At 33.8% G+C, this 18,947-nt stretch overlaps 1 protein-coding gene across 1 annotated transcript in view; it reads right to left on the bottom strand.

The window, feature by feature from the left end:
* Positions 1–404: 404 nt before the first annotated feature.
* The window catches only part of LOC110991315 (neuroligin-1-like), a 90,759-nt gene continuing 72,216 nt past the window's right edge, over positions 405–18,947 (bottom strand). Inside the window, exons 6-15 of the mRNA XM_022256640.2 lie at positions 18,527–18,721; positions 18,183–18,318; positions 17,202–17,453; positions 16,502–16,763; positions 15,537–15,768; positions 14,595–14,732; positions 8,575–8,764; positions 5,409–5,536; positions 4,529–4,596; positions 405–3,079 (exon numbers count right to left, since the gene is read on the bottom strand). Of these exons, the coding sequence (XP_022112332.2) occupies positions 2,990–3,079; positions 4,529–4,596; positions 5,409–5,536; positions 8,575–8,764; positions 14,595–14,732; positions 15,537–15,768; positions 16,502–16,763; positions 17,202–17,453; positions 18,183–18,318; positions 18,527–18,721 (1,691 nt within the window). The 3' untranslated portion in view covers positions 405–2,989. The remainder of the gene's footprint in view (positions 3,080–4,528; positions 4,597–5,408; positions 5,537–8,574; positions 8,765–14,594; positions 14,733–15,536; positions 15,769–16,501; positions 16,764–17,201; positions 17,454–18,182; positions 18,319–18,526; positions 18,722–18,947) is intronic.

Below are 18,947 nucleotides of genomic sequence, written 5' to 3'. Positions count from 1 at the left end.
CGTCTATGAAACATACTACACGCAGTAAAGGTATATCATGTAAAGGGAGCAGCAATAATTAAATAAAACAATAACTGAGAAGAATGGTTTTTATTTAAACCACGATAAGAATCTTAATAGTCACAGTTAGTCATGAAATTGTTATATACAATTTTCTAACATTAAGTACATTGTATTTTCTTATTTACATCTATAGACACCATTCACACTTACGTTTTCATAAAAGCTAACTCAGTCTAAAATGCAATTTGACAGTATGAAAAATATTATATTGTGTTATTTAAATTAACCTGTTCGTCGTTCGTGTGGAGTGAATTAAAATTTGATAAAAAATTAAAATTTATTAAAAATATCAATGTTTAAAAACAATATTTGACAATAACAATTTGTGTAGGTTCTTAATAAATAATCTGAAATGTTGGTTTTTAAAATCTTAAATAAAATACCATTATACTAAAATACCAAGCGTAAACATACTTAAAAGTACTTTATAAAAATAATGAAATTAGACTGATTTAGTTTTTAATGAAGATGACAAGCTAAAAAATATTGTGTTAAAATGTTCCAATAAAGGCAGTGATTTTAGTACAGAAAACTACTATTACATTTCTAGATTGTCAACGCTAAAAATATAATATTTTTGGATTTTTGAAACAGCTACAAAAATAAGGATAATTTTCCACTTAAGGACTCATAGAATTTTCCAATTTTACAAACATTTTCTGTCTAAAAGAACTATTTAGTTAGCCCACAATTTCTAGGTAACGTAAAAGTCTTTGTTGAATATAAAGTTTATATTGATATGCTGACAAATTTGTATTATGATACCATTATTATAATTTCTTTCCAATTTTATATAAAGTAAAGAAAATAACGTTAATACCTTATCCCAGATCGGTGCTTGCCAACTGGAAAACCGGCCAATTATCGATTTTTGTATTAACTTTGGAAACTTCCATAATGTAAGGCGAATTGGTAGGTAAAGGTATCAAGGCCCAGAACAAACTAGTAATGTAGCGTATTTTAACTTAATATTTAAAACAATGTTAAAGATTCGCTTGTTATCTCATTCATATATCTTAATTAGTAGATACAAAACACATCTTACAACTAGTTAGGAACGAAAATAAGTATATATTTACACAGATTTAATAAAACGTATACGATTTCTATAACTCTTAATTACATATAGAAAATTCGACATATAACAGACACAATAAATTTTTTTGAAGATACAACAAAACAATTGCAAAACGCGATACTATTTAAACAATCCGCGACTAGACTACAGAAATTCAACGAACAAAAGAACTCGTAAAGCGTTGAGGACTACATCGAAAAATTAAAATGAATTCTTTGAATAAACAAGTCGCAAGGAACGTGCCCATGAATGGGGCAAGTTCGCGACAGCTCCCCGGTGCGCGATCATACGGAATGATTAATTATTCTGAGTTCACACCACGCCCTAAGACGCTCACTTACTGTACGACAATGGTACATTGTTTGCTTAAACTTCCACCGAACAACAAATCATTTTAGAGAGAGAATTAAAATTTTCATTTGGATTATAAAAAGGATGCAATAAATGTTTAAACCAAGAAACCCTAGTCACATATTTCTATATTTGTTATGTGATATTCTTCTTTCTAATACGCAAGTGATCAGGTGTGCCCAATACACGGTAAAGTTTGGTCTAAGGTTTCCGCACGATGTTTTCCCTTTACGAGCGTATTCAGCGCGCAAATGTAAAGAAAAATGCACAACAGGGGATCGAAGCTACGAACTCGGACGGGTCCCTCGCTAACGCCACTAACAACACTGCTTAGTAAAAAGTTTTGTTTACCGCCGGACATCTCAACAAGGGGTCGTTAAGTCGTGCGTCGAGGCTGTGTGACGGGGTGGCATGTGTAACGAGGTTAGACGGGTGTCGACATGTGCAATGTGCGGCCCAGCGATGCAGGAACATGCACCCAAGTGAACTCAACTGCACAATGCACTCACTGGTAAATTGTGACGCATGAACCTAACTGCTTACTTAACTAGTGTTGAGGGTATATCATAAATTGTAGTAGACGTCCGCAAAAGCTGGTTCTATCATTTCGCAACATGAGAATAAACTCGCCCACGAACTCATTTTTGTGAAGAATACTAGAAAATAATTCTTACACAACAGTATATCTACTAAATCATGGAGACAAAAAGGACACCCATTTATAAACCATTGGAGAGTCCGAAAATATGCCGAGGTAACCCAGCCCAATAGTTTATGCGAATACTAGGACTGTTGACAACGTAGAGCTACCATGAGTGTGGGCCGTGATTAGGGGGTTAAGAAAGCTTATTCGAACCGGCTTAGTAGTCGGATTCCAGTAGGTTGGCCTAAGTGCCAGTGGACCGAAAGAGTTGTGAAGAAACTGATGCAGCTGAATGCCAGCAATTGGTGGTAGGTGGCACGGAACAGGGAGCACTTAAAGTTTTTTTCGTTTCGGAGGCAAATAATTTTTTTGGGGCGTAGCGCCAGCGGATTGAGGGATTGAGTAATGTCCTCTATGTTTTTTTTTCATATCGTAAAATAATTATGTTAGCTCAGTGTTGTTTGGTAAAAGTTTGCGGCAGAAAAACACGACGGCAAAAAAATTGGGTAAGGATTTTTGAAGATTTACATCTGAGATACCCAGAAAGCTGGAAATAATCAATATACCACGATTAAATTAACCAAAGTCGAAGAATATTATCACTATGATGTTCATTCATAATTCGCAGTAGTACTACAGAGGTCATTGGGATAGTTTATCATTTGAGCTACATAATTTCAAATTTTATATCACTTACTACATACCGTTTTCACAACATTATACTGATATAATAACGAATCATTATAAATATGGTCTGTATACTTAGATTTTACTAATAACTCACTAGAAAATGTTATAATACACTTCACACAGCAACATTAACGTATTTGCACCGATATTTGTTCAGAAATCGTCTATACAGAGATCTCTTGTATCTGCACGCGTTTCTTCGGCGGTGGGGCGGCGGTGGCCGGCCTTTCTACCAACTCTAAGTCGCTGCTGCGCTGTGGACACCGATGGATATATTACTCAAAATAACCACACACACATAAACCACTAATTTATGAGGCTAAATGTCCAGCCCAAATCCTACTAAAATTTCAGTGAAAACGTAATATGAGAAAAAATAATATCATTTATTAGGCGGCTATAAATGTATGAAGCTTTAGATTTAAAGCTTTGTGTCATTACAATTACTTTTTGGCAGAAACTAAATGACTTCATAATATACACACATATATATAATTCTATAGTGACTGTGATTGTACTTGCTCGACTCGAAGCGATTTATATGATTTTTATAATCGAATTGTGAATTATCGGATGGCATAGAATGCCACAAACTCCGTGTATAGTATACAAGTAAGTAAAATCCCTAACCACTTAGAGTGGTTATGGATTTTTATTTTTCATAATTTGGCACAAAAAACTACATATGTTCTTCATTACCGACCTTATACTCCCATGTATTACCACTGCATAATTAATGTTTTTATGGCAGAATGTTTGCCAGATCAGCGAATTTTACATAGCATAGCTAACACACTCGGCGAGTCATCACGGCCCATTATGCGATCGTTTTGCTCGCATCAATCACACGGAGCTGCATTTATTCCAACCATCGATATTACGCGTCTATTTGTCTACCCCCTACCCCTGCCCCGGTCATGCATTGTTCCGCACCATTTCTTTTAAAGCAATACTTACGCCAATACGCGAACTCGCTGTTTTTCAATTGCTCTGTGGCCCGAGTGAATATTTTTTGTATTAAAAATAATTGTACATTTACTTGACTGAATATATTGCTTTACAATAAATATGGTTTAATAAAAAATCAGGACCTCTGACGGGAACATAATTGCTGATGCTGTTGGAAGTAACCGAGTGGGGTCCGTTCCGATCCGATGTTGATGAATGAATTGAGTGCGTTAAAAGCTACAATATCTGGTTGAGCAGTCCTAAGTAGCATCGAAAATACCAAATGCTATTGCGAATTTTGTAACAACAAAAAGCATAACGAAGATAAGCAATTCTTGAAAAATTTAAAGAAATAACAGATAATTTAAAATACTACTAAAAATCTAACTAGTCTTACCTTCTCTAAAATAAATAATATATATTACATATATACATCTGTATAAATAAGAATCGGACTATGAAGGCTTATAAATCAGATCATATATATACGATCGATGCTCTGAAGTCTAAATATATTTTAAATAACATATGTTTAAGAAAAATTGTTACGGCGGCCCAAGTATTATCACTCCCTGGATATCAGGCTTCCTCGTACTTAAGCATGTAAAATGCGCCTGATTTCTTGATACTGCCGTCGTACACATACTCTACATTTCGGTATAAGTTATACAGAACACATATTGGTACAATATAACAGCGTATATACATCTCAAAAGAGGTTCATAAAAATAGGTTTTATATGTGAACACGTTTACCTTAAGCGTGCTTTTCCGGGGCGACGTGAGTGCCTCCGTAAGTGCGGTTCCTCTGCATGCCCCGCTGCCTGTTTACAATATAACTAATAAGTCCTAAATCTATTTCAGTATATCCTTTAAAATTATAAACCTTATAAAAAAAGTTATGTAACACAATTACAGTCTGATAAACGTCAAAAAAAGAAATATACATTTAATGCTTCTAATTATTTACTGCCAGTTCTCAAATCAAGGGCAAGGGAAGAGACGAACTGGTAATAAACTCTCCGCCACTCATTTTAATCGGCAAGTTTTTGTTTGTTTTACACAACGTTTGTAAGGAGGTGCAACCATTACACCATGTTCCACATGATATCTTAAAAATATTATAAATTAGTAATAATATTATAAATTAAAAACAAATATTTGTATCAGATTGTCAAAGATCTCTCTTCACTCTATCAGCAGGAAGCATGGTGAAATAGGAGACTTACATTCTCGTGGGAACAACACGCAAATACATTGTCGAAATAACTAACTTCACCGCATACATGAATTCAAGTACGACCAGACACCACTTAAGTATATATCTTTATATAAGCACCGTGTAAAGTAAGTAGATTATTATTATAAGAATTAGTAAGAAGAATGTTATTGATATTTATGAAATGAGTTTTTAGATTCTTGGCGACGACTATCAATTATTTCAACATCAATTATTAAAACGTACAAAATTAAATATCTAGGATAAAGGTGCGACTGCGACAGCTATAAATTCTCGGTACATAATATTATAAACGGTACGTAGTACGTACTGATTTAAATAATTTTTGAATTTGAAGAGAACATGACCGCTTCTTAAGAAATGTACCAGGACCATATAAGTTTTATCTATTTTTACCTTCACGTCGGGGTCTTGAACGAGCGCGCCGCTTGCCGCGTTGCAGATAAATACCAGCAAATACAATTAAGTTCAGCGCCAACAGAAAGCATCCTGCGCCCACAGTCACGCCCAGCGCCACCGTATAGCTGATGAGGATCATGATGTAGTTAATACATGATAAGCAGTAGTCGTTTTTAAAGAATGTATTACTGAATGAATATGTTTTATTTCCCTTGAGTATCAATAATAGAAATGTTGTAATCAGTTCAAAAGGTTTAATAATCATTATTTATTAAATTAATTTCTTTAGTAACTACGGCCTAACATTGAGAATGTTTTTAGAGGAGTTCATTCAATTATCTCTAATGTTTTGAAATTAAAAACTATACTACATTTTATAAATAATGTAAAAATGCAAAAATATTTTTTAGTTTAAAAATCGCGTTTTTAATTTACGAAATAACTTAAGTACCTGTCAAATAATGTACGACTACAAATATAACATTACGCCAAATCTTACTTTAACACAATACTTGAATTACTATTTTACTTTTTATAAGAAAACCACAAACAAAAATATTAATTATACAAAATTTCTTACAAAACTCTATCTTTAAATTTTATATAAATTAAATATTGTCACATCGTTAGGTACATTTCTTTTGGCTGGCTAATTTAGCCCACCCGGTGTGTATATTTTCCCATTATCTTTTGGAGTCAGGCGAGTTGAGAAATGAGTCATTTATGTTCAAAAAGACAATGGATTTGCTATTGAGGTAGATCTATCACTCTTTGGCAAATTGCTGTCGGTTCAATATTTGAAAAGAGGTTATAATAACCGTCAAATAGAATCAACGGATCTTATGTATGTGTACTAACATGTTTTCAGTTTTACAATTGGATTAGAGATTATTGGATCGTTGACCGTTTCTTAGTTTTAAATTTTCATTGACTCTTAGAAGTGTGAATCAACAATATTTAATTAGTTTAATTCCAAGAATAAACTTACATTTTCGTATTGATTAGGGCTAAAAAAATACATGAAAACAATGAACAATGCGTCCGAGCAGTCAAAAAGTAAAAAGTATTTTATTAAATACTTGTAGTATTTTATAATACTTTTTGACTGTTCAGTTCTATTGAACACCAAATTGACGAAACTGTAAAAAGTTCGCATTCATTTTTATGCCTTGATATTACAATTAAACATCTCAATTGTAACTGTAACAAATGTAAGTGTATTTTCAAATTTTTTCACAAAAATATCCTATAGGCGATGTTACTGGAATGTTAATTCATAAAGCCTGTCAGCCCTAACAAAACATGCACTGTCAGCAGGTAAACACATTAGCGGGATTACAACGGAGTCGTGACTTGTAGCCTCTATCCAAAGCCTTCTGTCTCCCTTAAACCTTGTTTGTTTTTTATTAGGCATCATTTACAATTTATACATTACCTTTTTACCCTGAAAAGATTTTCATAATGCAGTATTGATATATATAATTCGTAAAATAATAACTTTTCAAATTGGCGCCATATCAATTTCCAATATGACAAAATATGTCCTATGTTGTCAGAATAGCATTGCTTCTTTCCATAGAGTATATTTTTAGGTAAAATCATCAATAAAATTACTCTGGCCTACCATGCTTTATAATGTTTGATTAGAATGTTTTAAATTGATTAACCGAGTTATGTAATAATGTATCAAATCTGATATATTTATAGAATAGCTTCATTTATACAAGAAATAAATAAAACAATATGCAACGTATGTTTGTGTGAAGCATAATCTTCTATAAGGGGATCCGAGCTTCTAAAATACGGTATCTATTTTCCTCTTTACTTAATAATAAAAGAACCATATTTCCTTATATTATATTTTCGCTTCTTCCTCCTACTGTTTATGTGACAAAAACTTTACTAGAGAAAATTGGACAGGGCATTATACTATTCGTAAGATAAGGTAAAACTTTATCCAAATTTGTTTATTTCTAAAACATATTCTATAAATGTTTTGGAAATAATTAATATACATTTTTAATTTGCTATAACGGCTTGATTTGAACAGGTTATAAACCAATATGTGCGAACTTATTTTAATTTCTAATATAAGATTCGTCAGTGTTACCATTTTTTACCAATACATTTAAATTCGCTTTACTTGTAAATGTACGGTATTAACCTGAAAATTGAAAAGACTTTTTCGTGGTAGTCCGATTTGCAAAGTATTTCGGTGAAAAACGGTCGACGTTTCTTACGATTGCTGCCTTAACGATGAGAATTATATTAGGTCCTTATATATTAAATTGGCGTTATGTATGGAACAAGACAGATCTTTTTTGATTTTGATTTTTTCTACAGAATATAGTTAATTAATCAAGAATATATATTATCTTGTATAATCTATCCATGAAATTTTGCCAAGTTATAGGTAGTTCCTTGATCGCAATAACAATCCAGAAAAAAATTCAGAAAGTACAGTGGATGTATTAGAAGTGCGAGTGACTTAGTGTTAAAGTCACTCGCACGGACGTATCTATCTGTCAGTCTATTCGTGATAAACTCAAAAATTCATTGCGACTTTCACCATTCATCTAGAGTAATTCACGAGTAAGTTACAATTTTAGGTTTATGGATTTATGGTCATGACGGGACAGGACGCTAGTAAGCTAGAGGTATAATCTGAGACTCAACAGAAGAGAATATAAGAAAAGATCCCATAACCTACTCGTATACACCAATTGTATATAATAGATAGCTATATATTGCATTAACCGCATATCCAATACCGCATTTCCCGGGGGAGTCATTACCACTTCCTTGTTCCAAGAAGCGAACCAACTCTGACGTAATATCTAGATTCACGGCGAAATTTACAACAAACACTGTAAAAGTAAGGCATTGTTTGATTTTAAAAGTTTCGCAATTATCCAGCTCGTGCCAGCGGGACACGGCTAAAACAATACCTTTATTAATGGCTAAAGTTGTGTTAGGCAGTCGCAAATAAGAGGTATATTTTTGGGTTTTAATCGCAGCCAAATTTATGTCACAAAGTAATTTCATTCTCGACTCTATGATATTAAACCGCACTCATCCCATTGTTCGCTCGTCGTATCTCTAAAGGAAAATTTTGGTTCGTTATTAATTCGCAAGATAAGTTTCTATCTAACATTGAGGTTACCTGTAGTATTGCGAGTCCAAAGTGAGCGAGTCCTCTTTTGGGGAAGGTCTGGGAGGCGGTAGGGCGGCAAGAGCGGGACGTGCAGAGGGAGAAGGAGAACACTCCTCTGCTTCTAGGCTGTCTTCAGCCTCGCTCTCCTCTTCTTCGTCCAGTGAGGTTGTGGTTGTGTACATCTCAGGGAATATGTCACCTGTGAAAAAAATCTGTTATTAAAAGATCATCATAATATCCGATCACTTTTTTTCCAATGCTTTAATTCCGAAAAAAAATTGTTAACAGAAATCTTCAAATACCAATATATTACACTTGCACCATATTCCCAGAAGTGTCTGACTGGAATGCTAAAGATAAGGTCACATTTGTCGTAAATTCGGTCCGTATCATGCTATCTCGTGCGGGACCAATTACGTGCAAAGACTTTTACGAAATAAAGTTTAAGAAACAGGAATTACCGGGAGATTTATATGACTACGGGAGTGGGGCGGAACGGTATTTTGTGATATGTGACGTCATTGGCCGCAATTTACTGCTGCTATTTGTCTGACTTTATTGTCGCGTGTGTTTCATTTACGTTCGATAGGTTTTGCGCTTTGTTTCGCTTCTATATGGTTTAGTGACGTCACCGTGGCGTGTGTACTAGTAATATAAAATGTTATAACGTCCGTAATATATCATTATACTATTTAATAAATTAATATCATAGCGGTATTAAATTAATAATGTAACTTTAAATCGTATTAATCCCTATTTTAAGTATCATTAAGAAATGTGGGACGTAAGATGCAAAAACACTCACAATGAGCAGTAGAGGCTTGTAATCCACGCGTCTAAAGCGATGAACGCGCTGTTGACTTTTGGAGTCACATTCAGCTTGCTTACTAGTGGCAATGGGTGCTCTTTTAAACTAACATAGTAATCCCTGTTTTAGCTGTATTTATGGAGATGTTATGAAATAAAACTTTTCGTAGTTATAAGTTTTAGATGAGTAAAGTTGTTTCTAAATTTTTGAGACATTGGCCTAAACGAAAACTCATAACCTCCTGATACAATTTACGTATTAAATATATTTGTTTTTAATAATACACTGAAGAGTATAATCTCAAGATCTATGAAAGATGTAAAATTGTTTAGTAAAAGTATGTATAATAATTAATGTACCTAATTTCAAAACCTAAGATTTCTATTAGTTTATGGTTGTCATGTTCATGAATAATAATCAATCCACTTAACGAAAATAGCCGTTTAACATGCTTTATGTTAATAGAAGAGTTTCTACGTTTGGATATCTGTTCAAGAGGTTTAAGACGAAATCACTATTCGACATGCTGACCCACTTACGCCAAACGAATTTGTATAAAATGTTCATGTGTGAAAGCGTATGTTAGATGGTTCAAAACCACAGGGACAGTTAGTTATTAATTACATTAACACAAAAAGGTAGTCTTCTGTTGACCACAGCGCACAAACAACGACAAAGTAATCAAAACGTCGAGTTGTGTGAATAATATAATTGTTTGAGATAGTGTTATCCTAAGAGGTATACTTAATACAAACTCCTAATGAATGAAAAGACGGCAGAAGTGTTGAAGTGCTTTTCATTACACCGTTGTACAGTGGACTGTGAAATGTGTGTGTAAATAAAAATTATAATAAATGTCAGAAGTATCTTTTTTTTTCTTTTTTTTTCTTCTTCTTATGCTCTAAATGCCAGAGGGCTCGCGAGTGCGTTGCCGACCCTTTTTGAATTGATACGCTCATTTCTTGAAGGACCCTAAGTCGAATTGGTTGTTAAAAATTTGGAACACTCGTGAGGAGTGTCAGCAGTTGGTCAATGCTAAAATAAACCTGATTAACTAAGGGATTAAGGTATCAAAAAGTAATAAATTACCTGTATTAATATTATAAAAATAAGTTTTATATACACAATCAACCCGCTATTATTCTCGGTTTAGAAATAAGACACTTGGCAAACGGAGGTGGGCGAGTTAATTTCCGCTTATTAATGGGGTCGCAGGCTTAGAACCTCGGGAAGGGCAGGCATGAATCAGCGCTAATTTACTGCAACTGCCTTAATATAGCCATCAGCTCTAGGGATAGACTCAACTGTTACTTCCACACGGGTGCAAATGAAATAATGGATTATAAGCACAGTTATATATACTATATATGATCGACTAATATTAGTATTCATTGGATTTCAACATAGTTACACGTGTTTTGTATTGTATATTGGTTTTGAATACAATTTAAAAATAACTGTAATAGTGAAATGCCTATTAAAATTGAAAGAAATGTCATTGAATTCAAGCGTGTTTTAATGAAATTTCGCTGCTGACCGGAATGGCTTTGATAATGAGATCTGGTAGAGACCAGATTATTTTTACGCTCATAGTTCGTCACTAAATTAAATTATAAAAATTTCAAAACCGAAAATACCCTTGCAATTTCTTAGAAGAGAAAATTCAATTACAATATGCATTACAGTGAGACTACTATTGTTTGTAATTTTTACCATCAGAACTTCATATAAATGATAAATTTATCCACACGTGATCGACATCATACAATCCATATAATGTAAAAATAAATTCAATATTGAACTAATTACAGAAGAAAATTAAGAGTTGTCAGATTTAGTTAAAATAAGCAATAATTACCCGAATAAAGTGACAATTATCCAAATTAGTAATTTGCATTCACGTTAGACGGCTGAAGACAAAAGCGATCTAAAGTCGAGGCACGTGCCATTCGTCCAGCCGCCCAAATGAACGAAACGCGCCAACGGGGCTAGGAACACCACGAATAATTCTTATAACAAAACGTACTGAGTTACTAAGCACCATATAGAGAGTTCCAGATTCATATCGTTAAGGAGAAAAATGCTTTGAAGGGGGCTGACCTTTTTGTGCCTCTATGTACCGTAAAATGTTTAAATTATAAGAATTTATTTTACAATAATAATAATTAAATTCTTTCGTACTGTGCCTATGCATATTTTGAAGTATTTATCGTTATATTACATAAAACAAAGTCGGCTTAGTTCGACGCTCATAACTCGATAACAGCTAGACCGCTTTTTATATGTTTTGATTTGTTGTTTTGTTGTTGTGAACAAAATTGACAATAAAAAGTGAAAAAAATCCCAAACGAATGTTCAGGAATTACGTAACTATAATAATAATAATAAAAAAGTCTTTATTCATTTTAAGTTTTAAGTAACTGTCATTCATATTTCAAGTTCATCCCGTCGATACGGTAAATTCCTTCCCTTAATTTAATAAACGTATTTAAATAATCACACACAGTAATCGGATAATAGCGTATTTAATAATGTAGAATAATATATGTAATAGATTAAGGAAAATATATAATAAACTTAATTATTAATAAATCAAGACACATTGTAGTTGAGTGTTGCACTTCGGTGATTATAGTGAACTTTGCATAAATTTTCTATCGATTCTATTCATTTCATATAGTCATAAATTAAGATCAGCTCATAACACGATGTTCATTCACTATTATTAGGTGGTACGAAGTTCGCCGGGTCAGCTGGCAATAAATAAAATCAACAAATACTTTGCATTTTTCATGACTATTAGTCACGAAAGCATTTGATTAAATATTTTTTGATATGTACAAAAAATATGTTACAACAAAAACGAGATATCCCCGATGTTACCCAAGCCGATCGATTCCTATTATAGTCAAGGGACAACATCCCGTAGCCATAATAGGTCTGATAAATATAATATCTCTCGCGGTTCCGCAAACATTGTAACCCTTTTAGATGTTCCGACGTCATTAATATTAGCTATCACCAGGTATCAGATACACTCAGTTTGATCCATATCGAGTTGCTACCGGTACGTTGATATTATTTCATTCCCTTCGATAATAATTTAATAAAGCTATTTCTTATTTACGAAAACAAACAAATACACGTCTACAAAAAGAAGTTATTTTTCGCGTTTGACATTTAGAAAACTTATCCATAAATAATTGTGGGCGATGATAAGAGAATTAAAATCATTATTGTTGTTTACATTTTACAAGATATTATAATAGTAGAATCTTTGAAGATAGGTCTAGTGGATTCAGCGTAAAACAAGTAGGCGGTCGAGCGTTCAAATCTCGGCTGTGTACCTCTGGGGAATTGTAAAGTTTAAAACTATGAAAATATACGATAATAAACTGTCATTTTAATACTAATTCAGTTTTCGACTTTCTACATACAACACTGTTAAGGCATCTTACTAAACCCAATGGAATTTTAATTCTGTGTTTTCAGAAATATATATAAATGTATAAATCTGAAGAATAGTTCTGTTATATTATATTATTCAATAGCAATTATAGTAATTGTAAATGTCATTATATTTTCTTAAACAAAGAAGGTAAGTTTTTTTTCGAATACCAACTCGTTAAAATAAGGTGTTCTGCAAGAAGGCTATTTTATTTTAAAGTTTGGTAGCGACCAAAAAAAGAGTTACGTATAGTTAATGACAGAGATGTTAAATTACAAGCTTCATATTAGAAGTTTCGAGAAAATTACTTAATTAGTGTAATTTTACTTAAACACAGCAAATTCTTGTTGTTGTTCTTTTAATAAGATAAATAATTAAGATTTAAATAAATAATTGTAGTTACGCAATTAGGTTTAAATAGCAAATTACAGTCAGAAGAAACAATGTCAACTAAATGAGATTGTAAGAAATTATAATATAATGTATGTAATATGATAATTAAAACATTTTTAATAATATGAACTTGTTCAAGTGGGTGTAGAATAAAAGCGAAGATACATTTACATTATTTATATTGTTCCGATTCATCGCTTTATAAAACGTATTTATTTTGAATAATTTGTAATGAATAAATAACTAGATCACGTGATATAGTACATTCGTATTCATTCGTACATTCTTTCTACACTTTCTGCTGTTACTTATATAGATTTTAAACACATATACTGGTAGTTTTCCTATGTCGAAAGATATGAGATATTTAATGGTAATCTTTTGCCTCGATTTATTTCAAAATTCACTTTTTGCTTTCAGAATGTGAGGTCATTTGTTTCAAAAAACCAAACAAAAATCCAATACGAATGCTAAATATTCACGAGTGCTGAATACTGTTCGTCGTTCAACAAAAACTGCATTCTTTATTCAGCGTCAGACGAAGGGCGGGCGGCGACGGAAGTGCGCCGCGCCCGCCATTAAACCGCCCTAAAATCTCGCGTTTATAAGTTTCCGTCACGGACTATCGCTCTAATTGCTCACTCATAACATTTCGTCCATTAAATTTTGCGCCTATTTAAATATAATTTGAACCGTAGATTGCAGAACAGTAACTGTATTTCGGGCTTTGACCAACTTTGTGCGGCGCCCAGCTCAATTTTATTCACGTTTAATGAGCACCCAATGTAAAAGAGGAAATAATATTTGATTTTCATTAATTCCGCTAATGATTGTTTCTGAAATTCAAACTTAGAAGTCGCGTTATAATTTTAATTAATGAACTAGTTTCTTTTGAAGTTTACTGCTTGAAATATGGAAATAGCATTCTCTGTGTGTATTTTGCAATATATTTGAACTATTTTTTTTGTTATTCCTATTGTATATTTAAGGTTATTATGTTATTATATTTATATAAATATAAACGAATCTACGCCCTTTAACATTCCTTCGCCAGTGTTGAATTAGGAAAATCTTTATTAAAAAAAATCGTTTTAAATAATCTATATCAATTCCTGTTTATGAATTACCTAAATGAAACACAGCGGGTCAACTAGACTAGGTCAATAGGGTAAATATAACTAGTACACTTCGATGAGAATTACAACACTACTTATCTAAACATTAATAATAGTGTAAAGAGTACCGAGAGTTTTTTACGCCGGCTTTTTATCTCGGCCTATACCCTCTGTCTTCTTTGCCGATGATTAGTGATGCCCATTCAAATTTATTGACGCGGAATAAGTGATACCTGTATCTTATATGACAAAATAAGTGACTGACCGGCAAACATGTCTGGGTGAAGATCCTGAAATTGGTGATGGGCTGGTGCCGCTCCGGCTCGATGCAACTGCGGAATGAGATGCAGCCACAGAGACAGCTTATGGCCGCGGTAGTGGCTGCGTACACGCATCTTTGTTCCTATGAAACAAATGTCTTAGTACATGTCATTATCATTTATTTTAAATCTTATTCATTTTATAAGCCATACATTTAATGATTAAGTCGGCTTTAAAATAATATGATTGTTGCTTTAAGTTTAGATGTTACTATATATATAGTATAGTATTCAGATCTAAGGTTCAATGATATTTTGACATGAAACACAAATTTATCACTATATTCGGCAATGGACCTTGACCTTATGATTTTATTTAGAGAAAATCGCCAGCAGAGCATCGAGTTTCTTTTAAGAAATCCAACCTAGATTGTTCGTTGATTTTCTCGAGAACTATCAGGTTATCTTTGTATCAGGTAATCATTATAGTGAAGAACAATCAAACGACTAAATCCACAAAATTATGACAGGAGTTTGGCGCGAATTAGTCTAGAATAGCCGGAGGTCTGCCACAGAATCTGATTAAGACTGAAAGGGAACTTTATTGCTTTTGCGTGACCTTGACCTAATTATATTGAGAGACCGTTTATTAAATCTGGGGGCTAACAGCCAATTTATTTGGTTTCGATTCCGTTCTTATTTTGATAAAATAATTGAATAGAATATATTTATAAATTAAACAGTTACATAATGTATCGTATTTCCAGTACTTCTTGTTTTCATTTTTGTTTTTGGTGTTTGTTTTATATTGATAATTTCAATTTATACTAAAACCTGTAATTCTATTTCCAGTTACAGTTTGATCGTGATCTAAATCGATTGGGTTAACTCAAAAGTTAAATGTTTTAGACTGCTCTTTATTTCTGGTCAGACTAATCGTAGCTTACCTATACTTAAATATTGTTGCGTGTTCAGTTCATAGCGGGGCCAGGAAAGAGCGGTCTCCTGATGGTCATCCGGCTTGGGACTAGGGTCTCCTGTCTTGGCGAAGGCGGCGAGAAGCGCTACACAGGCTTCCGCTACGGTCACATCTCCGCGGGAGTAGTTTCGTGATAACCCACCCACAAGCGGTAATCCGAGGAAGTATGGCAGAGTCTCACTGGACACACTGCCCAACCGCTGTATAACCAATTATTTATTTTAACCATAGCATATATAACTGATTAATATTAATAGCGTTCCAAGCAAATGAGTACTGATATTTTAAGAAATCACCCTAAACAACACTGAATATGAATGTCCTTCTTTCAGCGATTAACTTGCTTTTACGAAAATTAAAAAATATATTTTTAATATCAATAATGTATTTTTTTACGAAAATATAATAAAATATAGGCAAGAATATTCTTAAAAGCTAAAGGTGAAATCGTTTTTAATCATAACGTAAGATAAATACAAAGTTATGGTTCGAGAATATATAAACGAGTCATGTTACGTCCCATCATCGGATTTCTCTAACGGTAATCTTACGATCTGGAGTTTCGGCGTCATTTTCTAACGTTATTTATTTTTCATTTGTGACTTAGGTACACAATATAAATCGAACAACCCGAGACATTAAATATATGTTATTTGTTGTTCATGTACAAATCATATTATAACGTATACTAAACACAATTACTTTATAAAAACTTTTGATAAATTGTAAGCTTTCTAAGTGTGTTCGACAAAAAAGGTGATGTAGGGAAAATACTGTACTGACTGAGGCACTTCGTTTTCACGTGTGCCAATTTGCTATCAACACACTCTTGTATAAACTGATGCCATTCTATAAAATTCATTCTGTCATAGTAGTAGTTTAGCAATTTTTTTTACTCATTTTGTGTGTTCTACTGCTATATAATTAAGGCACCTGCGGATAATCTGCGTCACGTGAGTGATGTGCGAAGTGGGCAAGGTACGTAGGCGCCCCTCGTCGTGCATGCAGTTGGGCGACTCGTAAGGCGGGGGCAGCACCAGCCCCATCGCTTAGCGCCTCCAAGGTAGCATCGCGGATATTTATTGGATGCTGTATTGGCTTCTCCCAGTCTGTGTACTCATTGCGAACAGCCGCAAAAATTTCGTTGCGATGGAACCGGTACACGTTTCTGACGTACGTACGCAACACCCGATTTCTGCGGATATAGATATAATAAATACGATCATCACTCGATGTTTGTATGTCCAACAGCTCGAACAAACACTGTCTTTTAATATCTATTTATTAAAGAACTCTACACAATGATGCATTTTCTACAGTACGTTTATACTACTATTGTACAGACAGAGTTTGTGAGATTTTGCTGATTTTGAACCTAAAGATAGGGGACGACAAAAATCTGTACGAGGTTATTTTTCTATATTTGACTATTTCCCATTTTGTATAAAGACTTTTGTTTCCTCTAACTCTGTTTTTTTTTACCGTTCAAGCAAATGTTGTATGCACATTAAAAATATATCCTACTTGTACTTGTATTCAGCCTAATACTGTAATTTTTTAGGACAATATTTACTAATATCTTAATCAATCATAACTGAAATCATAAGCCTGCATATAACATAACGTTAGTAACCTGTACTCTTCTTCAAAGCCGTGTCGTATATCATCCTCGCTGAAAAAGTGATAGCTCTCAGTCGTAGTAACGATAACAGCCAGGGCGCAATCTAGGAAGGTGTCGCTGGCATGCAACGCTCGACTTGGTGAAGGATTGGGCAAGTCTCGTGAGCGGGGTACACCAGGACCCCAACCCGCAAGAAAACGCGCCCGGGGCGCCTCTACAGCAACGAGCGCTGCCAGAGGACGGTTCGAGACACACGATATTAACCTGTAATTAATAATTCTGGGAAAATAGTTCTAAAAACATATGGACCTTTTGTGCATCAAAACCCATTAACCCAAATAGCCAGGTAAATTTTTTACCGAATTTAATTAGATGTTTTAATAATTAATTATGAAGAACGACCAGAAGAGTGCTCGGTCTTTTAGAAGGCCCATGTTAGGGTATAGAACTTTTTATGTTATATCCTTCAAAACACTTATCTTAATATATATATTTCTTGTGTGCGTGTGTATGTGACTGAACTCCTCCTAAACGACTGGACCAATTTTGATGAAATTTTTTGTGTGTGTTCGTGGAGATTCGAGAATGGTTAAGATTCACAATTTTGTCCGCTGGACAATGTTTTTTTTAATTAATTAGTAGTTGATGATTTTGGAATGTTTTACATTGGATCCGACAGACGGCGCTACCATCGCACTGTCAAATTTTAAATAATATTCGAATTTTAATTTTAGTCTGTCCCGACAGTTAGCGCTGCGATCAAATTAAAAAAAAGTTTTGTTATCATTGTGTTATTGTAGACCATGTGCTGGATCGTTAGATATTGTCATAACATTTGAATAATAATTTTCATCAAAATGGTCCAGAATGTTTTAGCTTATTAAAAAAAAGTTAGTTTTGAAATTTTCAAATTAAAGACGTATAGACAGGACAACGTCTGTCGGATCCGCTAGTTCTTTATAAAACCTTAATGAATATGAAGAATAGAAGTACCAATGTTCTCCAGGGTGCATATCTCTAGTGCAGCGTAAAGCTTGCGCGGCGTGTTCCCGTGCTAGCGCGGGGTCCGGTGATAATGCTGTTGGACTTAGTGCGGACCCACTTAGGAGCACGATGCGAGATACTAGACCTATGGAGAAAGTGATTATCCATTAAAAATCCCTTATAGATAAGTATTTCTAGTTAATAAGCCGAAGTACGGTTAAGCTAAGAAATTAATTAAGATTTCTACCGAAGCTCTAAGGATAATCTCTTAGACTGCGATGATTGTTTTCATTTATTAATTGGACCTTTGCTATTACAGAATGAGGCTATTTTCTCATTTCGCGTCAACCAACCTTTTATGCTGGGCAGCATGACGACAGTATTGACTAATGCTCCGGCAGCGGCGTGTCCCAGGAGCGTGACACGGTGGGCATCACCGCCAAAGGCAGCGATGTTTGTTCGTATCCAGGATAACGCTGCCACTACGTCCATCACTGCAGCGCCTCCCGATAGTGAAGCCTCATCATCTTCACCCGTCGTTAAGTAACCTAATCATATATTAAATGATAAAGTTTTTAGGAATGAAGAAAATACCTTTATCGCAAGATTTTTTACTCCATTTTAAAAGAAGCAAATATAAGATCATCTTTATTCTAAAACTATGTTATAAATGCATTACGATACAGGCCAAACCTCAACTTCAGAGTTTGTATTACAGGTCCTATTTATTGCCATGTTGCATAAGGTTCTTTATCATCCATATTCTATATTATT

This window comes from Pieris rapae, chromosome 10 (assembly GCF_905147795.1).
Source record: "Pieris rapae chromosome 10, ilPieRapa1.1, whole genome shotgun sequence".
Taxonomy (NCBI): domain Eukaryota; kingdom Metazoa; phylum Arthropoda; class Insecta; order Lepidoptera; family Pieridae; genus Pieris; species Pieris rapae.
This window is presented reverse-complemented; position numbering and strand designations above follow the sequence as displayed.